This window comes from Labeo rohita, chromosome 4, assembly GCF_022985175.1.
Source record: "Labeo rohita strain BAU-BD-2019 chromosome 4, IGBB_LRoh.1.0, whole genome shotgun sequence".
NCBI classification, from domain to species: domain Eukaryota; kingdom Metazoa; phylum Chordata; class Actinopteri; order Cypriniformes; family Cyprinidae; genus Labeo; species Labeo rohita.
Window position 1 is genome coordinate 46282075 of NC_066872.1, and position 27716 is coordinate 46309790.

General features: G+C 42.9%; 3 protein-coding genes across 7 annotated transcripts; 2 read left to right on the forward strand and 1 right to left on the reverse strand.

The window, feature by feature from the left end:
- The first annotated feature begins 371 nt into the window (after positions 1-371).
- Positions 372-7541, forward strand: si:ch211-51e12.7 (uncharacterized protein LOC336335 homolog). 3 transcript variants are annotated; one of them, XM_051107189.1, is made up of 6 exons: positions 372-570; positions 1752-1849; positions 1923-2075; positions 2185-2325; positions 3374-3493; positions 6850-7541. In XM_051107189.1, the coding sequence occupies exons 2-6, from the start codon at positions 1752-1754 to the stop codon at positions 6920-6922; spliced, it is 585 nt and encodes a 194-aa protein (XP_050963146.1). In that variant the 5' UTR covers positions 372-570; the 3' UTR covers positions 6923-7541. The 3 variants fall into 3 exon arrangements, with proteins under 3 accessions (XP_050963146.1, XP_050963145.1, XP_050963144.1); XM_051107188.1 differs by having other exon boundaries at positions 6942-7541; XM_051107187.1 differs by lacking the exon at positions 6850-7541 and adding an exon at positions 3723-3984 and having other exon boundaries at positions 373-570.
- A 1159-nt stretch (positions 7542-8700) lies between these two features.
- mrps10 (mitochondrial ribosomal protein S10) lies at positions 8701-10544 on the reverse strand. The gene is made up of 7 exons (XM_051107190.1): positions 10419-10544; positions 10286-10320; positions 10073-10115; positions 9851-9990; positions 9664-9772; positions 9195-9284; positions 8701-9081 (listed from the first exon to the last, which is right to left on the reverse strand). The coding sequence occupies exons 1-7, from the start codon at positions 10488-10490 to the stop codon at positions 9001-9003; spliced, it is 570 nt and encodes a 189-aa protein (XP_050963147.1). The 5' UTR covers positions 10491-10544; the 3' UTR covers positions 8701-9000.
- Positions 10464-26845, forward strand: tulp4a (TUB like protein 4a). Of its 3 annotated transcripts, none has more exons than XM_051107184.1 (14): positions 10464-10588; positions 12527-13265; positions 16755-16883; positions 16954-17115; positions 17701-17881; positions 18252-18359; positions 18687-18847; positions 19416-19640; positions 19765-19999; positions 20082-20226; positions 20535-20706; positions 20803-20896; positions 20988-24256; positions 24343-26845. In XM_051107184.1, exons 2-14 carry the CDS (start codon positions 13014-13016, stop codon positions 24457-24459), a joined length of 5250 nt encoding a protein of 1749 aa, XP_050963141.1. In that variant the 5' UTR covers positions 10464-10588; positions 12527-13013; the 3' UTR covers positions 24460-26845. The 3 variants fall into 3 exon arrangements, with proteins under 3 accessions (XP_050963141.1, XP_050963143.1, XP_050963142.1); XM_051107186.1 differs by having other exon boundaries at positions 20562-20706; XM_051107185.1 differs by lacking the exon at positions 10464-10588 and adding an exon at positions 11671-11760.
- Positions 26846-27716: the final 871 nt, after the last annotated feature.

Consider the following 27716-nt stretch of genomic DNA (forward strand, 5'->3'; position numbering starts at 1 on the left):
TACATTTAAAATGATTATAACAGCCTATATAGATCTATTACTATATAGCTATAACATTATCATTACATATATAACATCCTGCTTTGTTGCTTATAGCTTCATCGACATCGTTTTTATAGCAGAGCACAAAAATGTTTGCTGTAAGACTTTTAACAATTAAAAATAGTACGATAAGTGCAGAAAATAAAGAGTATATAAGAAGATATATGTCTGAATCTTCAAATACGAAACGGTATGTTTTGAAACGCTAATATATGGGTGACACTGTGCTTTGGGATTAAATCGGTTTACGTACAACAGTCACTGTCGTGACGTCGATGTTGCGACAGGAACGCCGGCCAATCGCAGCGCTGTGTTCGCGGTGGGCGGGGCCTCGCGGCACAATGACGCTCTGACAAAGAGAATCAGCGCTGGTTGTGACGGTGCGGCGCGGGCCGCCATTTCAAAGCCGAATAAACGCGCGAGCTTTCACGGTTTAACAGTCGGATGCTTGTTTTATAGAACATACCGAATAACGCTGTATATTTTTTTTTAACGCTCGCTGTTTAGAAGAGCTCTCAATCTCGTAAGGTAAGTGGCTGGAGTTGAGCTGTGAGGCTGTAATGGAGCGCCTGAGTGTTTCATGTCAGGGAGCCGTTAAATCCCACATTCGCCTTCGTTCATTCTGTGGAAAAACTTCAGCATTTAGCAGCGAATGCGTGTTTCTTTGACAGTTCGGGGAGTATTGGTGTTTTCAGCTGATGTTTTTATCATCTAGAGAGTGATTATCGCTCTGTTATTTCGTTCAGCTGTGATTGTGGCCACAGAATGATTTTAAGCCTCCAGTAAATCTCCGAATGCGGGAAATAAATAAATGAGGAGCTCGCAAATCCCTTCGGAATCATCACACTGATGACAGAAGTCTTAATTTGTGTGATGGAAGGTGGCAATAATCGTAATACATTTAGCATCAAACATTTACATTCCAAATACTACATGTAAATGTTAAAATTCGCATTATAATATTACTACATGAGCCGTCATGAAAAAATATTGATGTCATCTTGCACTCAGGGGCGTGTGCAAATTATCACCCAATAAAATGCTTTGGACTGAGAAGTACCGCCCCCTACTAACATCAGGTAGCAAATCAGGGTCCACCACTGTAGTGTAAATTAAAGCCCATTAGCTACTTAAAATCTAAATATATTTGGTGTCTTGCCCCAACTTCCTGTTTCAGGAGGAAATTAGATCTATAATGAGCCATGAACCACTAATGTAGTCATTTCCCTCTCAGGTGTCTTGCGTCGTTCTCATTTGTACGTCAGAACGGGGTTCAAATCCTCTGATCGTGTGCGGTTTCCTGGAGACGCGTGTCTTCAGACGCTTCGTTCTACAGTTGGCTGTGTGCGTTCACGCTATTAATACACGGCTCGCGGCGTGCTCTGAAATCCCCACGGCCCGGATCAGCTGCTGCCATCCCAGCAGGCCGTTTGATGATGGAGCTGGCGGCATGTGAAGCCCGTCGTGTGGGTTTACCGCAGCGAGAGGCCAAAGGAAAATCATCAGATGTTTGACATTCATGCTAGAACATTTCCAGTCTGGATTTGGGTCAGAGGTGACGGTTTCAGGACTCGTTCGAGGGGGTCGGGGATGAGTGCGGCGCGAGGGCGGATGCGTTACGTGTTCACAGGCTCGAGCGTTTACTCCTGAGAATGCCGGTACGCACTGCCGACAGGCTTCTTTCACTAAAAAACACCGATGTTTTACAGATGGATGCTGAAACGGAGCAGGTGGAGGAGACGACAGAGGTGATGGAGGCCACGGAGACGCCCTCGCAGGACGAGCCTTCGGCTGACAGCAAGATCAGGTAGATCACATGACCGAAGCGGCTACCGCGGTTGGTTATTGTCATCGCCGTCATCACGCGTGTTTATTCGCAGGGGTCGCGGAGGAAAGATGCGCGGCAGAGGAGGCCGAATGCCCCGTGGGTTTCGTGGCGGCCGCGGGATGATGATGATGATGAAGGGGTTTCCACCGGGTCCCATGCGAGGCAGAGGCCGCGACGGGTTCGCGAACGGATTCGGACCCATGAGGTCTTGTCGACGTGTTCTTGAGTCACTCTTATCCAAGCGCTTTTAGTTCGTGTCGAAACGTTTTAATAAACTTGCTTATGAAAACAACTTTTTCCTCTCTGTGTTACAGGAGAGGCATGGGTCGCACGTGGCCGTATCCAGACATGCGCGGCCGGCGAGGTCGAGGCGGACCGATGGGAATGAACCTGGGTCCGCCGCCTCCACCACCTCCGCCCATGCACATGAGAGGACCTCCACCACACATGCACAGGTATGGAGGTCACAGCACGTCATGATGCCAAACGTCCGAGAAACACTTGAAAACCACATTTTTATGTGCTGCATTGAACCAAATACTGCATTCGAGCGCAATAGTATCTAGGGCTGGGTTGACAATATCGATCTCTCAATTATAATGTTCTCTTTCACCGATAAGAAACAAAGTCTCAGCTTTTGAATTCTGTCCGTTTTATCTCAAATTATATGGACAATACGTTTCTATGATTTTTTTTTTTTTTTTTATGACGTGGCGTGAGCGATCGCTGTCAACTTGATTTTCTAGATTTTAAAATAACCCCAGAAGGCATCTTGCCAAAAATTGTGCCATTTTAAATATTCATAATATTTTCACTTAACCTGCTTGTAATGTCTTATGTTTGCATAATTTCATGTTTGTAATGACAATCACCTTTTTAAATGTTTATATGTCCACAATGAATTGAAGTAGAAACATAATTGTGTAATTAAAAAGTTATTGTACGCAAATCAGTCAGTTTTTGTGTGAGTGTTAGCTAATTATATCTAAAAATGAAATTGCAGTCGGTTCAAGGTATAGTTTACATCATTAGTTTTTTTCCCATGAGAAAAATTGATGTATTGAAACACTGGAAATGCATCTAAATGAATCAATATCAATATCGGACTTAATTCAAATCAAGAGCTTGTGAATCAAAACTGAACAGATTCATGAAAGGCTCAATAGTAACAGTGTCAGATTTGTAAAATCTTTAATGTAAGATCTTTAACACATTAAAAACACAAATAAAAGTCTTAATAGTAACATGAAGTAGGGTTGAGGAAGAAAGTAAATCTGTGAATCTATTTTTTCAGCCTTACAATTACAATATTTATGTATTTGCTTTGAATTAGGTAAACTTTTTAATACATTTAAAATACTTGACAAATTGCTTATGTATAATTTAAACTGTATTTATTTAGAGAGGAGGATGTGTATATAACGTATAATACGAATGTGAATGTAGTATATATGAAAACTCGCTGATGTTGAGCGTAAAGGGGGCGTGTTTTTGTGATCGCAGGCACGGCCCGCCTCCTCCTCCGCCCCCGCCAGGACACCCGGCCTTCCGAGGGCGGCCGCCGCACCCCAGAGGGCGGAGCATGATGCCGCCGGGCCCGCCCCGCTTCTTCCATCCCCGAGGGTAAGAACGCACTCACCCGCCCCCCACTTTCCCTAGCGTGTCACGTGTCCAGAGTGTGCGTAGTCGCGTGACGGCGTAGAGCACGGCTAATCGATAACGTAAACTCCAGTACATGAATGACACTAGTGCATGACAACCCTGTGTTTCTTCAATTGTGTGTTTGACGAGTTTGGGCCCCTCTTGAGCACAGCAGGCCAATCCAAATGTGTGATTTTATCCTTTCATGCAGCTACCACAACGGATCGGCCCCTCCTCTGCCCCACCCGCCTCCAGGCAGGGGCCAGCGCTGGCCGGGGCCCCCCGGCGGCCGGAAGTTTTAACGCGGCTCAGACGTAGTTGAATTGTGTAGCGTCGAGTAACGGCCGCCGCTCACGCTCATTTCAGACTCGCAGGTCCTTTTACTGTAACGAGCACGCTACCCTTTTATGTTACTTCATTTGAGGAAAAAGCCCCGAAAGAGAGAGAAAAAAAAAAAAAACATTTAAAAGCACTCTCACTCTGAAGACGAGGAGGAGACATGTTCTTAAGTTGATTTAAATTAAGTGTATCTCATGAGACTTTTACTCCTAAGTGTTGTCTGGTCTGCGTGGTGCTATTCCTGTGAGCCTTAAGCAGTCTTGTTCCTTCCTTTACTCCACGAGAGAGAACGTAGGATTTTAGACGAGCGGGACGATGGCGCGTGCGTGTGTGCGTGCGTGTGTGTTTCTCAGTACGCTGGCGCCGACCAAGCAGATCGCTGACCCTCCATATGTTCTTCATGTGTAGTGCTCATGAGTTATTCATGATCTAATATCATAAATGTGCAGCTACTTTAAGTCAAGTGAGATATTGCTGTTGAAAAGTATTCCTGTTTCTTTTCTTGGTGGAATGATTCTGTTAAAATCACAAATCCATGGATTGAGTTAACATGACAGTAGAGTAGCACTACGATTTATACTTCTTTAAATAAACCTTTCCTTGCTTTTCTATTTTAAAGCCAGTTTTCGAAAGTATTTGATTCAAAATAGTAAAAGGAAAAAGAAAAAAAAAAAACTACAAATAAAAATCCTATCCTCTGTGTTGAGTTTTGAAGTGTTATGGCACATTCACGTATTGTAACCGATAAAGTCATGTGAATTTGTGAATGTAAACTGATCAGATAACAGCTTTTGACTTAGTTTTGGAAAAACAAAACAATAAAGTTAAGATAAAATGACCTCTCTTTTTATTGTTTATTTAAAGTAAAAGCCACTGAATGTCCATTTATGTAATGTATTTTAAAAGTATTGCTCATTTATGAAGCCAAATGGACAGTAATGTAAAGTCTTCTCTTATTTACATGAGCACAGAAATATTCTCTATGATTGAAATGACAGTGTTTTTTTATGAAGAATATCTCTATATATTTACTTCATGCATAATAAAGCACAAAAATGACTGTCCTATTATTGAGTAAATTTACAGTTAAATACACTGAGTAATTGATCTACAGTGGAGTGAGGCTTTTAAAGTTACCTAGAGGGCTGAAAATTCAAGCACAGACCAGACGTCCCAGGATGTGTGCATGAAAGAAACGATCTCTCCACGCCTCCGGCAGACCTGCAAGTCTCCGAAAACGTCTGCTCATTTGACTGATTCGGTTTGGGAAATTCAGTTCAGTCTTAGGTGCATGAATACAAGGACACATGTAGCATCTGTCTAGGCCACGCTGTAGTGCATGTGACCGATCTCCACAGGAAATGGCCTCAGTCGGAGCCAATGCACAAGCAGTCAAAAGTTTGGAGACGCTTAATGCTGATTATGATTATTTCACATGTTAGAATCAATAGTCTGCTTTTGCATTCCCGTTTAACGTTCCATTTGATAATTTTGCAAACATCACAGGAATGTTACTTTTGTAAAATATTAGTCAGATGTGCAACTGAAGCACTTCAGGAAAAAATGTTCCATGACTGATGTATGAAGACCAGAGACCAGATCGCTTTGAATGAGTTAGCGTAAGAACATTTAGAGAGCGTTTGTTCCCTGTTAGCTGGGTCATGATGAAAACACAAATCAAGTGAAAACTCCCAAATGTTGTTTTAGATCACAGCTCTGGACATTCATCAGGTGCATCGTGGGATGCTTTTAAACACCACTAAAGGAGGAACACATGCTTGATGAGCATTTCTTGTGCTAAGTGCAGTTCAGTAAATGTTTTACTTTGCACAAGTTAGATTTCTACATGCTAAATTTATACTCTTTTACATGGTGTACAGTACTGAACTGAGGAACCTAAATGCAGTCTGTGCGTCCAAACTTTTGACTCGTGTGGATTCATTAACAATGAAATATTTAGTGAATCCGAATCACTCTTTTCTGATACGAGGGCTTTGTCCTTGACATGATTAATATTACATTAAGTGTTGTATTCAAAATAAATGCAGCAGGAAACGGAATTCATAGGATCTCTGATCATAATCAGATCATAAGACTAATTAAAGACTCCTCTGATTGTTCGACATCATTGAAGCTCCACGCTGGCGATCTGTTTATGAATACTTGCGCAGGTTCATTTCACAGACTGAGACGACCGGCTGTATTTCTATAATACAAGGTGACGTGTGTAATGTTTTATTGTAATTGTGTATTCTATCCCTGCATTAGCAAATCAATCATAACAATTGATGTAGCATTCACAGCTTTCACGAATTGTGAGTAAATTTCTAAAATGGTTACGAAGAAATGGCCAGTAACGCACTGAATTAAAGCAACACTTCACCAAAAATTAACATCATCTGAACATCTGCTCGTCCCAGATTAGGATGAGCTTGCTCGTTCATCAGATTTGTAGAAATGTGTCATTCCGTCACTGTCTCTGCAGTGAATGGGTGCCGTAGGAATGAGGGTCCAAACAGACGATAAAAACATCACAATAATCCATTTAATTAATCAATTAAGATGTTTTTAACTAAAAGTCCATAATCCATAATAACACTTCCTCCAGTGAAAAGGTGGTCTGGTCTGAATCAGGAGAGAAATCTGCACGGATCAAGCACCGTTTACAAGCCAAAACAGCTCTAAACAAATATGTGGCTGGATTTCGATGTGAGAGACGACCGGAGGAAGTGTCATTGTGGATTATGGACTCATATTTTAGTTAAAAACATTGTCATGATGGATTTGTTTCAGCTTCTGTCTGATGGACTGGAGTGGTGTGGATTATTGTGATGTTTTCATCAGCTGTTTGGACTCTCATTCTGACGGCACCCATTCGCTGCAGTGATGGAACGCTTCATTTCTCCCGACGTGTTGAGATGAATGAGAGCGTCGTTTGGGTTTGACTGCAGTTTTCCTGCAGCAGACAGATTTACACACGTCACCGTTCTGATGTGTAGGAGCAGCAAGCGTCTGTGTTCCTCTGACGGGGCTCGTCTGCTGTGCTCTTCTGCTGCTTTCACTCTGGACTGACTCTTCTTGTCTCCTGAAGGGGTGTGACACCCTTTTGGAAGGCAGCCGGACACGCAGGAGGCAGGACGCTCCCGTCTGTCCCTCCTCTGCCCCGCCCGCCGCTGTGAAGCTCCGCCCCCCGTAACCAAGGTGAGTTTGTCTTTGTGTTCAGACCTGCATCTCTCTGCTCTCTGGACTGATCTGTCAATCAATCGCACTCTAACAGTGAGAAGAGAAACTCCTTCAGAACCAGGAGCTCATCAGTGAACGTTAGCGCTTCCTCCATCGTCAAGGCTTGACGCACAAATGTCAACAAATATTCATTTTATACATATTTGTCACAGAATTTAAAAATAGTTGTTTTTATGCATAGTGCATTATAATCCCATTCATAAAGTACATTATAATCAGTGTTATTGTTAGCTTCAAAATACTATTATAGTTAATATTCTGAACCGTTTTTAGAAATTTTATTTTATTTTTTTAGATTTTAAATGTCTACATAGTTTTTATGCGTATTTATTTGTTTTTTATTCATTTATTTTATTACTTCAACTACATGAGAATGACAAACATGCCTTGGCAGCTAGCTAATTTTCTATGTAATTTTTTGCTTCATTTTTTTTTTTTTTTAGTAAAACTCAAATCAAAATGAGAAAATTTGCCTTGTCATCTGAAATAAAATGAGTTTGAGGGTTTATATATTCTATACTATATAAAACTATATTTATATAATTTTCATTAACTGTAATATCCCTGATAATACTTTGTCTTTTCATGAATAATTACAAGTTAAAATGCATTACATTTTCTAAAGGTGTAACGCTGAATAGATTTAGACAGTTTATAAAAAAAACTGATCCCAGGATGCACCTCATTTTTTGGGTCGCTACATGACTCTCATTTGCATTATTTATTTGATGCATTTAATTCTAAACAAATGTTCACGATGTAATATCTGAGGCCCGTTCAGAGCCTAAGGAGCTTCTACAGACGTTCTGAATGCCGAATGATGAGTCACGTATCATTTTTAAAGTGATAAACAGTTACTAAATTATACAAAATGAACAGCGGCAGTGGCGGCTCGTACAGAAGAGCACAGATCTCTGCTGTTCAGGTAAGAGGAGGAAACTCCTTCAGTCTGACACTAATGTGAATCGCAGTGAATCTCTAGACTGGACAATCTGTTATTTACTTCTGGTTGTAAATGTTTTAGTTCTGTTGTCATATTTCTAAACTGTCTCTTTATTAAGTAGTTTATGTTTTATTGTAATTGTTCAGATGATGAGTGTATTTGACACATTGTGCTGTTCTCTTCGTGTGTGTGTGTGTGTGTGTGAGAGCGAGCGGGAGGCCGCGGGCGAGCAGTGAGTCATTTGACTGCTTCGGTTCAGAAGAATGACTCATTTGGTTTGTGCTGCAGGACTGCGCAGACGCAGACGCACCTGTAAGTAACACACACTCGCTCACATCCTGTAGAGTCACGGTCTGTTGTCCTCAGATGCTCATGTGTGTCGTTAGTTTTGCTCCTGCATTAAAGGAATGACGTTTCTGCAAATCTGTTTTGGTGTTTTTCATTGTTGACTGAAGATGTCGTGATTTAACCGTTTGACTTCTAAAGAGAAATGACAAATGTGTCTGTTTACTGAATTCTACATTTATATGTAAAATATTTTTATTTATGTACATGTAGTGTTATATAATATTATAATTTTATATGAATGTAACTTTTATATATTATAATATACAAATATAATTTATTTATATATAAATGGGTAATGAAATAAGGATTTACTGAATGATGCTGAAGATCTCTTTTTAATGTAGATGTGACATTTTCAAACAAAATAGTCAATATTAACCGACAAAATAAATAGGAAAATATTACAAAAAACAAAAGACTAGTTGGAAGAGAAGGTGGGCTGGTGTCAATTTCTTTTATAACGTAAAAGAAATGTATATAAAATGTATCTGGTTCCTGGTTTGCATGTACACACACTGACCGTCAGAATTTCTACTTGAATCTTGTTTCAGTGACAGAAACACAAACACATGCTGCACAGCTTCTGCTGTATTTCAGAATCGGGTTGACGGCGTGTTCATCGCTGGCCGGACGGCTCCAGATTGCTGTCGTCCCACAGCGGCTTCTGAATGTGCTCTGGGATCTTTTCAATCGCGGTCTGTAGAGAAACACAAGCACTGAGTGTTATATGAAGGACGTGTGATTGGTGAATCTCTACTCATGTCACTGCTGTGTTTGTCTGCAGCAGCTGCTTTATTGTGCTGCCGTTACCTTGGTGACCTCCATAGCAACACCCTCCGGCAGGTTACGCTGAATATACTCCAGATAAACCCGCGCGCTCGACCCCGTTACTCCGGAGATCTGAAATTAACCGATGTAACGAGTTTCTGAAACATTTTACAGAGTATGTATTTTAAACTATACAATTAAAAAACATTAATTTATATATTTTTATGTATAAAATATTAAAATAAAAGATACATCATATAATTTATTTTATATTTTTTATATAAAATGTATAATATATACACGTGTATATAATTAAAATGTAAATATAAATTGAAAAAACATTTATATATATATAAATTGTTTTGAATAATTCCTAAAGCAAACATAAACAAGATGTATAATATATAATTACATCATTTTTAAAATATTAAAAAAAAAGTTTTACATATTTCTTAGAATACAGTCTCTACAAATGTTAATTTCTTCTGTGAATGACTGAATTCTCACTCACCTCAATACACCTGTAATGCGTCCTCATCTCGTACTGCACTCGGTGCTTCTTGAAGATGTGAACGGACTTGAGCAGCGTCAGTTTATCGATGTGTTTTGGTGCCTCAAATCTGTGGAGCAGAAAGCAGCAGGTTGATCTCTCCGTTCGAGTGTTTCTGTGAGTTCGGCTCTCGATCAAGTTCACTCACACTGTCTTCAGGTTGAGGCCGAGCTCTCGAGCCGCCAGAGTCGCGAAAAACTCATAGCTGTCCAGCACGGCCCTGTCGTGACCTTTGACCCGCACCGACAGCTTCTGATAGAGCACATCCGGCTCCTCTGACACCGACACCTGACACACATTCACAGCCTACAATCACACACAGAAGGGCTTCATGTGATCCACACAGGACGAGTGTGATGCAGATACTCACAGCAGGACACAGCGATGAGGACACTGGAGCGGAGTGGACAAACCTGTGTGTACACACACACACACACACACACACACACGTTTAAACCGTTAAATGAGCTTCAGTTTGTATTCAGTGGAGTCCAAACATCTGAAAGCACAGTAATCTGTCAAACAGGCCCAACTCTTTACAATCTCCCTGAGGAAAGAGAGAGAGAGAGAGAGAGAAACTGACCGTGAACGGACCGTTTGATGCCGGACTGCAGCAGCCTGATACACAACACATGACAAACAACGATTAAAACACGATCAACTGCTGAGAGTGTAATAAAAACACAGAGACAAGCACGTGAAAGAAGCAGCAATACCGGTAGGAAGCGTCCGGGAATGATCTTTGACAGGACGCGAACGGTCCTTAAACTCGCGATGGAGGCCGCCATGTTTTCTGTCTCAGCGGGAAGGAAACGGAAGCGACGTCAAAACAGAGACGAGGGAAACGGCGCGTCTAATGGCAGTGAATGAAACTGCAATAAATCTGGTGAGTTTATGAGATTAATTTAGCCACTTTTAGAGTATTTTTGTCTTTAAACTAAAACACTGTGTGGAAAAGTAGTCGATGTTGTTGTCATATGTGCTCATTTATTATGCAACACTAAACATCAACATTACTGAATGATTATAGAAGACGTGCAGAAAACCCCACTATATTTACAGTAACTGTTATACTGCAGATTTCACTAACGCAGAAATAAGGACGCCTGACAATTTGTGCTACCCTGTCAGATTTTGCTACCTCCCGTTCAAACAGATGGTAGCATAATTCGACAGCGAAAAATGCTACCTATCAGATTTTGCTTCCAGCATGATATTAATATTGTGTGAGGCTTTATTAACGTGTACACCTACCCCAACCCTAAACATAACATTACAGTATGAAAAACACAGGGCTGGTAGCACAATCTGACAGGTAGGATTATTTGTTAAAACACTGTTTCCGCCCCATAAAAATAAAGTTTTCTAAAAAGACAGACTAAGTCGTAATAATGACGTAAAAAACATAACTATGAGATAAAAGTCAAAAGTATAATTAGGATTGTCTTTAAGAAATTTTCTTCGACTTTTATGTAATAATTTCGATTCTGTACGTCTTTTTTATCTCATAATCATGACTTTTTATGCCTCAGTTTCCATTATGTCATACACTGGGACTTTTGTCTCATAGTAATGACTTACCAAAGCATGATTTATTTATGTTTTTATTTTCCTTGTGTGTGACATTCTGCATTTCACGTGTTCGGGTTGTGTTTTATATTGCTGAATGCTGCGTGAAGGCGTAGAAATATACAGACTTTATTTCTATTTAAATGTAGTTCTAAATCATTTTAGAGAATAATGCATACTGAGACGTAATAAACGAAAAATACAACACTTAACTGTTCCCATCGCTTTTTCCATGACCGTCTAATTATTTTCGTTTGATTTATTTTTTAAAATGCCAATAAATGTATATCTGTTCTGTTGTATTAGTGTGAAATCTTATAAAAGCGCAAGTCCTGTACAGGTTGTGGAAATGAGATCAAAATAAAAGCGCCGCGGCTGATGTATGTGCGATCATATGGCGGTCACGTGACCCAGCGCAGGGGCCCAGACAGCATCCGAGTCAGAGACAGCAGCGCTAAAAACACACTCATCGGACACACACACGCACAGGTAAACAGCAGGGCGGGTTCGCTCGGGGTTCGTTGTCATCCGTGGACCGGTTCCGTTCCTCTAGCACGTCCACTTCGTGCGTTTTAAAGCGGAAAAACAGTGAGGAGCGCGTGAAGTGAGTGTAGCTGCGGAGCTAACAAAAGCCTCGCACACACAAATCAGGCGAAGACGCGTTATATTAACGAGACGACACTTGGAATGGCGTTTTATTAGACACATGCACTGGATGCATGTACAGATTTTATCCGGCCGTACAGCACGTGTTACATCTTCATCTGAGTTTGATTTTCTCGGGATCGTTACGACTGGAGTTCAATATTTATAGCGAATTATCCTTATTTAATTCTCAGAACGCCGTTGTTATTGACGGATCTGTCATAAAACAGGTAGGATGATGCGTTATGGATGTTCAACGCGCAAACCAAAGCATTGGATGAAGGATCGCTTTGTTTTGAACTGTAATTACACGTTTAACGAAATAACTAGACATAAAATAAACGTGGGGGTTTCGTTTTTCGTCTTGTGTAGTTACGGCGCGTAACTCGGGGAAATACTGAGGTAAAACGGCAAATAAAGCGCCATGAGTGCTACAGAAAGACGATGTTTCTGGTACCTCAGAAACGAACGAATGAACGAGTTCATTGGTGTGTTTTCGATCATTTCAGCATCATTCGACAGTGCCCGTGTGTTGCGAGGCTTATATCAGCGCTGTAAACACATTCCCGATCATTAATTGGGTTTGTATTCTGCCGTTGTTCTCTTAAAGGAATCCCCGACGCTGATTGGCCGGTGGCTCCTCTGATGCCATGACGTCACAGGCGGAGCCGGCGCTCCCGCGCTCGAGCAGCTGACACGCAGGAGAATCCCGTCCGCGCGCTGCCGCTGCCATGAACACGCGTGGAGGCGCGTTCCATCCGTCGATGACGTCACCAGGAGCGGGGCACCGGCCGTAATGACGTCATGAGGTTAAGTCGCCAGCGTCAAGGAGGAGAAAGTTTTCTGTGACTCGGACATTTCCGTCTCTTTGCTCTTTGGAGAATCGCTAGGGACTCCGTCCTCGATATTCCCCGGACCGGCGCTCCTTGTGTCTAGGCTGCTCGGCGTGGCATAATTTATGTGCCTGGTTGGTGGTTTTATGCGGTACTTTTGGGCCGGAAGTGGTTGTGAACCAGCGGCCGCTCTCACCTGGACCCCAGGGACCCGCCGGTGAGCCGGGTGACTTTGTGGATTTGCGCGCGGAGCTCCGGGCAGGTATGTTTGCGGCGGTGGAGCACGGGCCCGTCCTGTGCAGCGACTCCAACATCCTGTGCCTCTCCTGGAAGGGCCGCGTGCCCCGGAGCGAGAAGGAGAAGCCCGTGTGCAGGAGGCGCTACTATGAGGAGGGCTGGCTGGCCACGGGGAACGGCAGGGGCGTCGTGGGCGTCACCTTCACCTCCAGCCACTGCAGGAGAGACCGACCCACACCACAGCGCATCAACTTCAACCTGAGGGGACACAACAGTGAGGTGGGGAGTTAGAAACACACACACACACACACAAATACATTTTGATTCTAAAACTGTGGGTACAGTATTTGATCGTTTTATTAAACTAGTTCTAAACTGGTTCTAAAATATCTAATGTAAATGACTAAATGTACTTAAAATGGCAGGGAATAATACATTTTAATTTCAAAATTGTGATTTCAATGCCTGGAAAAGTAACTGTAATAATTGTCGGCCAGTTTATTGATCCTTAATTGATCTCTTGTGAATATAATTTTGCTTCTAAAATATTTAAAATAAATGAATCAATTAGCTTTAAATTTGCATTTAATAATACATTAAAAAGGTAAAAAAAAATAATAATAATTTAATATAAATACTTACTTTTGCTTACATTTTGCTTGGTTTGGAAACATCTCAAATAGATGCATTGCATTTAAAAAATTTGATTGAAAATCGCATTTAAAAAAGGCCAAGAGCAAATTGTGATTTCATGGACTGATAAAGTAAATATAATTTGTCCTTCAGTCACTTTCTCATATTGTTTTTTTTTTTTTTTTTTGTGAATATTCATTTCCATTTTTACTTAAGGTTCTTTTTGCTTGGTTCTAAAATATCTAGAATGAATGGTTTAATTTATTCAGTGGACATTTCATCAGTCTGTCACTTGATCTCTTGTGAATATAAAAGGTTTTGCTTGGTGTGTCATGTTTTTTTGCTTTGTTTAGTTTTTTGCAAAAAAGTGCAAATTTGCATTTTAAAAACAGCCTTTGTCTGACAGGTGAAGTCATTTATAGATATGAATTGGTAAATGGAAAAGCGTTGGTCACAAGCTGCAGGATCCTGTGAAAATCACACTGATGTCATTTAATTCTCATTTAAAGCCTGTTATGTTTAGGAACGGCGTTTCTGAATGCGCTATCGTCTGATGATCTTCTGGAGCCGTTGAATGGAGACCAGCGAGCGCAGGACAGACGTGCAGCGGCGTGTGAAATGATCACGGGTTAATGAGATCTGTCAGGTTTTGAGTTATGAGACACACGCCCTCGTTAGCAGAACATCTCTCGTCTCACGCTCAACCACCGCGTGTTGTTCTGCGTTCGCTTTGATCTCCAAACTCCAGCTAAAGTCATATAGAATGACTGCAGACCAAATGTTGAACTTGAATGAACTTAAATATTAGAAAATAAAAGAAAAATAGTTTGGTCATTTATCCTGTGCTAACGTTGGCATGATTGAGCTGAGATGTTGTCATAAGTGTTGTTGGAAGTTAAAGCGGCCTAGTTTTCCTGCCCTGCTCAGTTCTGTCGAATACTTCATCTGGAGTAACTCGTTGCTCCCAAAGGGATTCGTCTAACGCTTCAAAACAAGTAACAAGACGCCAAAGTGTCATTTGTGCGGTTTGTTTCCGTCTCCCGAGCGTTTTTCATCAGCGAGTGTCCATCACACATAAAGAGAGCAGAAAATAGACGGGATAAAAATACACGGCTGTAATCCGTTCTCTGCTGGGATTCTTAACCTTGTTGCATCTTTAAAGCGTCTCGTCATCTGCGTCTGATATAAAAACACTCAGACGGCCGCTTCTGCTTCTCACACTCACGCTCTTTCATATATTATCAGTAAAGTGAGGCCGCGCGGCGCTAAAAATAGTAGATTGGGAGAAAAGGAACCTTACCTAGTTTAGTCGGCAGCCCATTTAGAGCACACGGTGTGTGTTATCTGCAGTGCTTTAGCAGCATTTCAATGAAGAAATATGGGGGAAATTAGAGCACCTTTTCATTAGAGGATCCTCATGTCGTCCCAAAGCCGTATGACTTCCATTATTTCTATATTCCAGGGTTTCTGTGGGTAAAGGTCTTAAAATGTCTTAATTCGTGGTTGCACCATGAAGACCTAAGTCAGAGCATTAAGTGTGGCATACACTGCAAAAAAAAGTATCTTCCTATATAAAAAATAAAAAAAGGCCTGAAAAAGTAGATGAAATGGTCATTTTATTCAGTCACACACGTTTATGCCTTGTGTCTCTTTTTGTGTTCCTCTGGAAACAGTTTGTAGGTCTGTCCTCTAGTGAAGGCACCTTATGTAAGCGGATCAGGATCTGTTCTTCGTTCAGACTGAAGACACGTCTGCACGCATGTGATATACAGCATTAAATGGCTTCAGTTTCTGCATCGCATCATTATTTGATGTCCAATGCTAAATCTGGTTCTTGAAGTAAAAGCGCTGAGTTTTATCACTTCAGTTCACACTGGTGATTTCTATAAAGAGCGGCTGAGTTTACATTCACAGCACGTTTAATCGCAGAGAACCTCATGTTTAGGTGCGTGCAGCATATAAGCGCGTCTTGGCCTTGTGGGGCACGTGTTGATCGCGCGTCTGCTGTCAGAGGTTGGGCAGAGAGTTAATAAACTGATTCTGGACTCTTGCTTTGGCTTGTGCTGTAATCCTGCATCGGTCGGATCTTCAGTCTTATGTTGTTGTGACGCCTGATCTGCTGAACCGACCGCTGCGTCACTGTCTGTGCGAGCAGAACGTCTTAATATAGAGCCGCGTGTGTGTTCACCTGCGTCTGCACGCGGATCGGTGTGTGTCTGTGAAGGGAACATCTCAGAAATCTGCTCACTCTTTCATTACTGAGAGGCCATGCGGTCTCTTAATATAAATACACACTTGACAGTACAATATACAGCTTTGCTTGGTTCTAAAATATCAAAATTTGCTTCAAATATGCACAAATATCATTAAAAGAGTAGGGAGAAAATACATTGTAATTAAGAACAATTTAATTAATTTGTTTTTTGAGATCTATAAATGTTCATTTTTGCTTGATTCTATAATATATTCACTAGATTTGCTTCAAAATGTCAGGGAAAATTTTGAATTAGTTTTTTTTTTTTTTTTTTTTTTTTTTTTAATTGTGATTTGAAGGCCTGAAAAAGTAAATGTTTATGATTTTATCATCCTTCAATCACTCACTCACTTTTTTTTTTTTTTGCTTGGTTCTAAAATAAATCAACTAAATGATTTGATTTGCTTTAAATTTACATTTAATTATCAGTAAAATGCACCAAAAATGCCAGAAAAAAACATATAAAGAAAACCCTAAATGTTAATTTTAAAATTAAATATTTAAAATTAAATAAATATTAATCATTTAAATATTTAAAATGATTGGCTTGATTTGCTCCAAGTTTCCATTAAATGAAAAAATATTAAATTAAATTAAAGATATTACTCAAAACGCTTGGTAAATTTGTTGGTCAGATGCTGTGGGAACCCTGCAAAATGCCATAAAAACACACTGTCAATGCATATTATGTTTTAAAAAACGCATTTAAGCAGCATTGGCGAATCATAATCTAGTGTTACAGAATATGATCAATATTTGCAGTCTGTTTATTTATTTGTTAAGTTTCTGTCATTCGAAGCGTGATGTTCGACCGTACGGTTTAGTTGTAAATGTGTTGTGAACGAGCAGTGTTAACTGCGGCGGATGTGCTGCTCTCGCAGGTGGTGCTGGTGCGATGGAACGAGCCCTTTCAGAAGCTGGCCACCTGCGACACCGACGGCGGCATCTTCGTTTGGATCCAGTATGAGGGCCGCTGGTCTGTCGAGCTGGTCAACGACCGAGGAGCTCAGGTGAGGCGTCCTAAAGCTCCGTTAACGTTCCCTCACGAGCTGCGGTGTTTAACGCGCTGTTCCTGCGCAGGTCAGCGACTTCACCTGGTCTCACGACGGCATGCAGGCGCTGATCTCCTACCGCGACGGCTTCGTGCTGGTGGGCTCGGTGAGCGGCCAGCGACACTGGTCCTCCGAGATCAACCTGGAGAGTCAGATCACCTGTGGGATCTGGACACCCGACGACCAGCAGGTGACGACATTTGCTCAGTTACGCTTTTGTGACATTAAATGACATTAATTAATGAGAAAATTTGAATCATAAAAAATGGCAATCAAGATACGGCCTAATGTCAATATTAAACTTCAGAAGGTTTTACTGAGTTAAATATGTTTACAGTCTTGAATATTATTAAAAAATGACATCATTATTTTATGAATTGTTTTAATAGAATCAAATGAAATAATAATATTTATTTCAATTATATATCCATCATTCTTATTTTAATAGGCAGGGCAAGTTTATTTTATAGCACATTTCATACACAGTGGTGATTCAAAGTGCTTTAGAGAAAAATGTTTTTCCAAAAATAGTAATGAAAAAGTTTTATAATAGATATATAAATCAAAAAAAGAAAGTAAGATGAAAACAAATCTTGATGTTATTGCTATTTTGGTCACACAAACTGTATCTGGTGTTCAGTTTAATGTAAACTTGCAGGAATAATTGATGATAACTCGATCGTATGGGCTTGTTCTGCAGTAATTTTATTTGCGCAGCTCTTAAAGACTTACAGTTTAAAAGATTTTCTCAAAATGGTTTTGTTTTGTACGTCAGGTGTTGTTTGGCACGGCGGACGGGCAGGTGATCGTCATGGACTGTCACGGGCGGATGTTGGCTCACATCCTGCTGCACGAGGCGGAGGGCATCGCCAGCATGGCGTGGAATTATCCCAACTTCCTGGTGGAGGACAGCAGCGAGAGCGACACGGACTCGGACGATTACACGCCTCTGCAGGGTAACGTGTGCTCGCGTTCGTCTGTGTGTTTTCAAGCGGTCGCGGAATGAATCTGTTTTTATGGCTCTCCTCAGATGCATATTGATCTTGTGTTTGTGTCGGGATTGTTCAAGTGCAGTCGCGGGAGCTGCTGCCGTAGCGGGAGATTTATCATCCTGTAGTCCGTTCTCCTGACGTGCCCGTCTTACACGCACATGAAACGGATCATTCATGTGATCGTGTTCCTGTCGTTCTCTGTTTGTAGTAGCAGCGGTTCACCTAGTGTTCCCTGGTGTTCATTCACCGTGACTAGTTATTGTATTCATGAACAGAAAACACAAATCAACACATTACAAAAAGAGTCTGAACATGAACGTTCATTTTCTTTCAGTGCACAGTCTGAAGCCGCTGCTGACCGTCTGCTTCACGTCTGGAGACGTCAGTTTGATGAGCAACTACGATGACCTCTCACCCACGCTAATACGCACCGGCCTCAAAGGTTCTTATTGTCGATATTCTTACAAGCTTATTTAAATATACAATGTACAATCATTGCAATCATTAGGTCACTGCATCTGGTGCTTGTTGAGCGTTAATTCTCCTGCTTACTGTCACAAACGGACCACAGAGAACAGAATGGGATCTGTTGAAATCCAAATGGATTTTCCTATAATGAGTCCGTTGGGGGGGGGATCCAATACAATCTAAACCAATCGATATTTGCTGAATCAGTACACTGATGCCATGTGTGATCGTCATTACAAAGCTCTAATGTTTTTCACGGATAGTGAAATTGTGTATAATGTTCATGCTCGTCGTATATCAGATGTGGTGGTGCAGTGGTGCTCTCAGGGCGACTTGCTGGCTGTTGCTGGGATGGAGAGACTCGTGATGACCTCTGACCCGACCCAAGCCACCCGAAATGCCATTGTTAAGTTTTACAATGTTCGTGGTGAACACATTTACTCACTGGAAACACCTGCTCAGGTGAGTGTTTGGGCATTAACCACAAAATAGTCTTGTTTCGTGAGAGTTTACGCTTAAACACGAATGCCGGTTTTCGCTTTGAATTAGGTTCAGAAGAATATATTTGATCATATTTTCAGAAAACAAGACATCTTATGTAATTTTGTTTCTCAAACACAAAGCAACACAAAAATACTGATCATCACAATACATCACTTTATTCAGTCTGACCGGAAGATGAAGTAGTAGTTATTCAGCAGCTGAGCCGTTAATACCTTATTAAACGTGTTTTTTTTGTAAAATATATAAAGTAGAGATCTGTTGGAAGTTGTATTTTCATTAAGTGCAACATATCAATGAGTTTTTTTTTTCCCTAAATGTTTTTTTTTTTTTTTTTTTTTTTTTTTAATTGTTGTTTGTGTGTGTGTGGTGGTGTTGTTTTTTTTAAACATTTTCTTCTTGGTCTTAAAAAGCGCTTAAAAGTCTTGAATGTACCCTCATAAAACCCTGGTAATCTCATGCATACAGGACTGTTTCATTGACATTTCCTCTGGGTTTACCGTATGTTTGTATCTGCATCTGTGTTCAGAGGCCGATCAGTACGCTGTGCTGGGGCCATCGGGACTCGCGTCTGTTTCTGGCTAGCGGCCCGGCGCTGTACGTGCTGCGCGTGGAGCACAGGGTCGCCAGTCTGCAGCTGCTGTGCCAGCAGGTCATCGCCAGCGCAGTACACGAGGAGAAAGACGTGGCCAAGCTCAGCATGCCCTCTCGCCTAAGCACATACGTGTCTTCTGCCTTCGCTCCCACCATTAAGGTAGAAATCGTCCAGTTTACAGGCAGTTCTGCACATGCATCTGCTGGTTGTGTAGTACATTCTGTATTTCAAGGAATACCCATTTCTGTCCGTCTTTGTTTCTGGCACCCTTTCCTCACTTCAGCCCCCCATCCCAGATCCCAACAACATGCGGGACTTTGTTAGCTATCCGACGTCGGGAAACGAACGTCTCCACTGCACCATGAAGCGCACCGAGGACAACCCGGAGGTGGGCGGCCCGTGCTACACCTTGTACCTTGAGTATCTGGGGGGGCTCGTCCCGATTCTGAAAGGCCGTAGGATTAGCAAACTTCGCCCTGAATTTGTCATCATGGACCCAAAGACTGACGGGAAAACAGGTGGGGATATGCGAGTACAGTTTTGGCCACAATGCCACACCGGTTTAGTTCCTGGTCGGCTCATTTTGTTCCTGTATCACAGATGAAGTGTATGGAAACAGCTTCATCCCCTCCATGATCGACAGCTGCAATTGCTCAGATTCCAGTGACATTGAGCTCAATGATGATTGGGTTGGAAAGAAATCACCAAAGATCTCCAGAGGCAGCAAGTCTCCCAAACTTCCCAGGTACTGCATGTTTTGGATTTGCGTGGCTTGATTAGTGGAATAATAAGACGCTGCACTGCAGTTCATGTGGCTACGCATTGACCATTTAATTGAGATCACCTGTGCATAAAAATTATCTGCATGGTTGTAGATGCACATTCAAACCTGCTTAATATGCACCATGAAATGCTTTCCTAAAAATAGAGCTCATCTCGGTAGCATGAAACTCATGGATACTCCAGTTCTGAAGACATGTTGTGCAATTGTAGACTGCATGCTGCTGCAAACTCACCTTGAACTCTTTTCTTCGTTTGCTACCTTCTCTGTAGAGACTTAGTGTGTCCCTTTACCAACAGGATAAATATAGATCCCCGTAAGTCCCCCAAGCTCTCCCGCACCGCGCAGGAAATATCCCGATCGCCTCGGTTACCCATTCGCAAGCCCTCCATCGGCTCTCCGAGCCTGACTCGGCGAGAGTTTCCGCTAGACGACATTACGCAGGTACTCGCTGCAGCTAAATTATAAACCGTGCTGGCTATACAATTTGCAAAAACATTTATGTGTGTATTAGAGCTCACCGAATGTCTCCTTTCTTAGCACAATTATCTTGCGCAAGTTACATCGAACATATGGGGAACAAAGTTCAAAATTGTGGGGCTTGCAGCATTTTTGCCAACAAATCTTGGTGCAGGTATTTTGTTTCTTTCAGTAATATAAACCACAAAATACTACATTTGTTTATCCATCCCATGATTTCTAATACACATTTCCCCTCTCACTAGTTATCTACAAGACAAGTCTGCTTCACCTCCAGCCCAGACAGATGACCATCTACCTTCCTGAGGTGAGGAAGATCTCAGTGGAATACATTAACCTACCTTTGTTTAGTCCTAATGTCTTCAGTGAGGATGAGGATGACCTGCCTGTCACAGGCGCATCAGGAATCACTGACGATAATCCACCTTGCACTGTCAACATACCCATCGCCCCCATACACAGCCCCGCCCAAGCCATGTCCCCAACCCAAAGCATTGGCCTTGTCCAATCCCTGTTAGCCAATCAGAACGTCCAGTTAGATGTATTGTCCAATCCAACATCGACTGTGGCCCCGCCTGGGGTTTCTGACCAAGCACAGCAGGACACTGTGCTTACGGCCCAGTACACTGTCCCTGCCAGGTATTCCAGTCCTGGACAGGTAATCTTTGGAGGTATGGAAGTTGGTCGGCTTTTAGTTGCGCAATCCCAACAGCAGCAGCAGCAGCAGCAATCACAACAACAACAACAACAACAACAACAACAGCAGCTGCAGCTGCAGCAACATTATCAGCAGCAGCAGCATCAACAGCTACAGCAGCAGCTTCAACAATATCAGCTGCAGCAGCAACAGTTGTTGCAGCATCAGCACATGCAGCAACAGCAGCAGCAACACATGCAACAGCAGATCCAACAACAAATGCAGCAACAGCTGCAGCATCAAATCCAACAGCAGCATCTGCAAATGCAACTGCAGCTGCAGCACCAGCAAATGCAGCAGCAGTTGCAGCAGCATCAGATCCAAATCCCTGTTCCAACTTTGCCCTCAGGTCAACCATCATGCCCAGTCATTCAGCTTCCGCAGAGTGCGATACCAGTCGCTCCCCCTACAGCAGAGCACAGTACGGAGCGCGGGGAGCATGAGCTCCTGCTTAAAATTAAAACTACTCGTTCTGCCCCACAACTGGCTGAGGGTGATGCTGTCGTTTTTACCGCCCCTCTTGAGATTAGCAAAATGAACCCTCCCCCTCCTTACCCCGGCACAGTCGCCGCTGCGGTGGCGGCTGCCACAGTTACAGTTTCGGCTGCCGCTTCTACGAGTTCCACCGCTGGGGCGACGGGAAGCGGCTCTAGCGCTTCATCCTCAGGGGAAGTTTGTGTAAAGAAAGGGGACCTGACCTTGTATCCACCCGGTGCGCAGGCAGCTCAGTACCCAACCCCGCTGGGCTACGAGCGCATCACCACGTTTGACAGCAGCGGAAACGTGGAGGAGGTGTGCCGCCCCCGCACGCGACTTGTTTGCAACCAGAATGTTTACACGCTGCAGGGCCCGGGAAGCTCTGCCACCCTCAGGGTCTCATCATCTTCCTCTGCGGTAGAGGGGAAGAAGGTGCAGCTGCCCTACGCCTCAGCCACGTTGAACCGTCTCACTGTGCCAAGGTACTCTATACCCAGCGGGGACCCACCCCCTTACCCTGACCCAGCCAATCAGGTCGGAGCAGGGCGGAACCCGGGCCAGAGACTGGACAGCAGCTTGATTCACGCTACCATGAGGCGCAACAGTCGGGAAGCTGCGCTGAAGGTTTCTCAGATGCTGGATCCCCAGAGGACCCTACCCTCCAAGGCCAAAGCCAGTACTTTGTCCGCTTCCTACCAGCCGAGAGGGCCAACGGCTCTTTACACGTGCAGCCAGTGCAGCAGTAACGGCGCCGTCGGCGGTGGGGCCGCCAGCGGTGGAAGTAACGGAATAGCTGGGGGGACGATCATTAGGCAAGATTTCCCACCCACCGGAGGTGGTGCACCTCACAGCACTGTCATAGTGCACTCCAACAGTGCCTCGCCTCTGCCTTCCCAATCCTCCTACAGCCTGCTCAGTATGGACGGCACCGGCGGAGTGGCTAGTGGAGCTGGAAACCGGGAAAGGGCTGACTATATCAACTCTGCCTTTACAGAGGACGAGGCATTGAATCAGTCTCTGAGGCAAATGGCTCTCGGTACCGAGGTGGTGAGTTTGACAGTCAAACGGCCACCGCCGTATCAATGGGATCCATCTGCCACTGAAGAGATCTGGGTTCCTCAAGAGCGTACGGCGTCTCTGCCCACCTCTGGACCTCCTGCCTCCCACAAACCTCCCCCACTCATCCTCAGCCCCGCGCAGCATCTGGACGTTTCCCGTCTTCCGTTCGTCCTCTCGCCGAAGTCTCCGACAAGTCCTAACGCCACAACCTTCCAGCCGGCAGGAGCGTACCAGATTGCTCTTCCCTATCCGCCAAGTGCGGGCTACGGCGGTCCCCCCCTTCAGACGGTGCAGGCTTCTCCACGTCCCGCATCTCCCAAAGAGGTGGTTACTCCTCTTCCCTTTTCCCAGCAAGACCAAGCGGTGCTCTTGCCACCGGGCTATCCTCCCAGTTTGCCCAACATTGCGTGCTGCCCCCTCCCACCAATGTACCCTGGGACGGCTTCTTGTTCTAATCTGCCTGTGACACCCATTCCTCTCCATCCATGGGGTTCTTACAATCCCTGTCCGCCCATGCCAAGCCCCCCGGGTCCTGCCCCGTCCCTTCCGCCAAAGACCTCCCACATGCTGGATAAGCCTGTTCTGTCTCCTCCCCCTCAACCTCAACCTCCCCCTCTGCCTACGCCTCCTCCAGACCTCCAGAGCGCGGTCAGTCCCCCTGAGGCCATCGCCGAGGCTGGGGAAGGCTTTCAGGAGGTGCTCTCGCTAAACGAAAGCCCGGTTCCTCAAAGAGCGGACCGGTTCGGCAAGAAGAACCGGAAGCGTTTGGACAACAGTCGGGCAGATGAAGCCAACGTTCCAGCGATCACGGAAGGGGGCAGCAAGTCCAAAAAAGAGGGCCGTGCCCTCGGTGACTTCAACTCCCTCATCTCCAGTCCGAGGTTAGGCGGAAGAGACAAGAAGAAACCGAAAGGCCAGAAAGAGCAGCTGAAAGCCAAAAAGCTAAGCAAGGCCACCACAAATGAGTTCCAGGACAGCTCCGAGAGCGAGCCGGAGCTCTTCATCAGCGGCGACGAGCTGATGAACCAGAGCCAGAGCGGTAAAAAGAGCTGGAAGGCCAAAAGGAACTTGCGGGCGGGAGGCTGCGAGCTGGACGAGATCAAATGCCGAAAGGCCAACGAGAAAGAAGACCGTGGCCTCGGCAGCCAAGGCTTCGTCTACGTCATGGCCAACAAACAGCCTCTTTGGAACGAAGCCACGCAGGTCTACCAGCTGGACTTCGGAGGAAGAGTCACGCAGGAGTCGGCAAAGAACTTCCAGATCGAGCTCGAGGGCAGACAGGTACGCGAGAGGCTTCAGATGTTGTTTCTGTCGGTCGCCGTTTGTGCTTTTTTTTTTTAACTTGTGACCCGTTTCATTCTGCGCAGGTGATGCAGTTCGGAAGGATCGACGGGAACGCGTACATCCTGGACTTTCAGTACCCCTTCTCAGCTGTGCAGGCTTTTGCTGTAGCACTTGCTAATGTCACCCAGCGCCTCAAGTGATCGCCTGGGCTTGAACATTGTAGCCGATTGTCCCATTTCTTTCTTTGCTCTCTGTTGTTTTTTTAGCACTTCTTTTTTTCCCAGTTTGAGATGCAGTACTAATACTTGAAAACTACATCTGGGAAGTAATTGCCACATTTTCCAAGTGTTGGAGGTACTACTGGGCACTGAAATCAATTGCTGTACAACATACTGTCATTACTAATTAGTTTTTTTTTTTTTTTTGCATAAGATACTAATGTTTGTCACACTTTGAGGACGTAATATCTAATCTCACTTCCAGGGACTTTACCCTTGGAGTTCAATAGCTAGCATCTGATTAGATGCTTTTGGCTTGCAGTCATAAAATGTATTTTATTAAGAAATAGTTTGACTGAATATACAGTCTGTAGCTGTACACTCTAGGTATTTCTGTTAGGATGGACTTGCTTTGGCAGACTGAATAAGCTCAACGGTGAAACCATTGATGCTGTATTCATTAGCACTCTAGATGTTTTTATTTTTTTCCCTCTTCAGTGTTTTTTTGTTTGTTCATCCACACTTTTTTTATTTGTATCCCCCTGCATGTGTCATTTTTATATTTACAAAGTAACTTTTTTTTTATTGTCTAGTACATTCTTCCTGATTGTGCATCTCTTTCCTGCTGCCAAACAGGAAGTGGTGAGAAAATCAGCATTCACCTCCCCGCCACCTTCCAAAAATGAAGTGACTGCCCCCTGCTGACGCTTCTGTGAAGTGATTTTGTGTAATGGCTTCCAAGCCACATTTAGTCCACCTCAACATGTGCAAACAGGAGATATTTTTCTACCGTGCTTCAACAATGTCATTTCATACCTTTTATTTTTTCGAAAATGATGTTTGTGTGACACGTTTGGTTACCAGTGCTAAGAATATCACAGTGTTAGACGACACCTCGTAGTACGAATAGAAGTTCAGCAGTAGTTTTGCGAGGAACAGGATTTCGATTCTCTATGAATATAGCAACACGCTTAACGTTTTCCTTTTGTTTGATTTGACTGATATCAATAAAACAAGCAAGCGACACAGCGTGATTGGAGCAGTCCCGGTTCAGAAGAGAGTAAAGGCCTGTGACCGTGGTCGTTACATTTCCTTTTTAGTGGCTCTGTGTTTTTGAAAGAGTTTTGAAGACAGTATTTGTGATCGGAAACCATCGCGGCACAAAAATCCGTTGTGCGTTTATGTGCATGTGTGTCTGTCTTATGTCTTTTGTAAAGAGTGATCCAAACACAAATGGTGTTTCGTTTCATGTGGTGATTTCTTTGGGTTTTCGCCAAGAAAATCCCCTGATGGTGGTTTGAGAAACAGTGGTCGATGTTCTTAACGGAAGAGTTTATTTATTTATTTATGTCTTGTTTGTGCAATATTGTCAAGACTAATGCTTTCTTTACCGTCGGATTTCTCGAGACAGCCGTTCGCCGTGAACGCGTACGCCATCGAATCCACCTTTCGTGAGCGTGAACGTTATTTATGTACAAATGATTCTTCAGCTTGGTGTCGTGTGTGTGCATATAACGTGGATGATGCTGAATAGTGTTTGTGGATGAGGATCGGGCGGCGCTGGGTTTTGGTGTTGGTGATTGTGGTGTTTTGTGAGTCGAACCCAGAACGACACAATGAGACTTTCTGACGCTTTAACTGTTACATGACCTGCTCCATCTAAAATGGGCCCCGCCGGGGTGACGTGTGTCGTTACCGCGTGCTGATTCGACTGGTGGTCTTTATTGTACTATTATTATTATTATTATTATTATTATTATTATTATTATTATTATTATTATTATTATTTGAAATGTGCTTGGTGTTCGTAGGGATAGGTCAGTGCTTTGGAGAAGGAAAAACGTGACTTTGGTGAACGAATGTTTGTATTGAACGGTACAAAGGCATGCTGGGTAAATGATATTACTTGTTTTTTAAAGAACGTGTTCGTTTTAGAAGGGGTGAGCTTGGAACGGCTTCGGAATTGAAGACGCACGCCACGGTTCCTTATAATCGCAACACGTTTTAGATTCACGCTTGCTTTAGTCCATTCTGTCTCGAATAAGCGAAACGCACCCATGATGCCGTTTGGTTTTGAGGTGACTGCTTGGCAGGAAAGTTAGGACTTGTTTAGATATCTCGGTTAGTTTCTGGAAGCGTCTTTATTTGCTCTATACTGTATATTTAGGGGAATCTCATGCTTTGCCAGTTCCCCCTTTTTTGACTCTTGTTTTGTAAACAGACTCTGGGGTTCGGGGTTAGGCCTAACTAACTTGAAGCCTATGCACTAGGGTTTGCATTGTACTGTAATGAACAGTTTTGTTGTTCCTCAAAAGCTGAATTGTGTCCTTTGTCGGTGTGTAGCCCAATAAAAGTGTACAGGATGAAATGTGTCTCCTCGATTGTTGATTTCATGAGCATAACAAACATACTGATTAGACCAAATTCTCGACACATTTGCATGCTTTTATCACTAAAGAAATCCGTAAATAGTGAAAAATAAAGTGCTACGTTAATATGTATACTTTGAAGTATCACTTAAAAAGGGTAATGTTTTAGTAAATTATTACCGTTGCATATATCAAAGCAGCATGGTTTTACCATTACTTTAATATGGTACAACCGCAGTACAGCACAGTACAGAGCGCATTAAATTTGCTTGTTTAATGATTCTATGAAACACGAAATTCAGTCACACGGTGCTTTACACAGTACAGATTGTGTCAAACAATTATACTGTTTTGTTCATTTTCAAGTCAAGCTGCTTCATATATAAGGAAGTTGAGAATATTTTTATATAAATTAGTATATACATTTATGAATTACAGTCTAGTCAGACTGAAGCCAATATATTATACTATTAGTATACTAGTAACTAATAGTTATCGCCTTACCCAGTTGATTGATTACATAGGTAATTGCATATTAACATTTTTTGTATTACAAGTTTTCTAAAATGTTAGGTTTAAATATGCAAGCGAGGCATTATTTAATGAAATATGTGCTAATTTGCATACATTTCTAGAACAAAAATCAAGACACTGAATGAAGTCAGTTTCAGAATTGTAGGTTTTTTTGACATATTCGTGTCCAATGTTTTTACAGAGGGAATTTGGGGTATTTCATTTTTGTTACTCCATAATTCAGAAAATACAATATATTTTCACAATTTTGGGGGGAATAAAATGTTCAAGCAAATTATATACGAACAAATCCCTCTGTAAAAATCTTACAGACAGGAATAAAACTGTAAAGTGTGG

Excerpts from the sequence above, each read along its gene's own strand:
- si:ch211-51e12.7 (XM_051107187.1), top strand. The coding sequence starts at position 1,752 with ATGGATGCTGAAACGGAGCAGGTGGAGGAGACGACAGAGGTGATGGAG. Across the intron at positions 1,850-1,922 it reads TCGGCTGACAGCAAGATCAG|GGGTCGCGGAGGAAAGATGC; the intron begins GTAGATCACATG and ends GTTTATTCGCAG. Across the intron at positions 3,494-3,722 it reads CGCTTCTTCCATCCCCGAGG|CTACCACAACGGATCGGCCC; the intron begins GTAAGAACGCAC and ends CCTTTCATGCAG.
- mrps10 (XM_051107190.1), bottom strand. The coding sequence starts at position 10,490 with ATGGCGGCCTCCATCGCGAGTTTAAGGACCGTTCGCGTCCTGTCAAAG. Across the intron at positions 9,991-10,072 it reads CCTCATCGCTGTGTCCTGCT|GTGTCGGTGTCAGAGGAGCC; the intron begins GTGAGTATCTGC and ends AATGTGTGTCAG. Across the intron at positions 9,773-9,850 it reads GGCCTCAACCTGAAGACAGT|ATTTGAGGCACCAAAACACA; the intron begins GTGAGTGAACTT and ends TCTGCTCCACAG.
- tulp4a (XM_051107184.1), top strand. The coding sequence starts at position 13,014 with ATGTTTGCGGCGGTGGAGCACGGGCCCGTCCTGTGCAGCGACTCCAAC. Across the intron at positions 20,000-20,081 it reads AAAGACTGACGGGAAAACAG|ATGAAGTGTATGGAAACAGC; the intron begins GTGGGGATATGC and ends CCTGTATCACAG. Across the intron at positions 20,897-20,987 it reads GCCAACAAATCTTGGTGCAG|TTATCTACAAGACAAGTCTG; the intron begins GTATTTTGTTTC and ends CCCTCTCACTAG.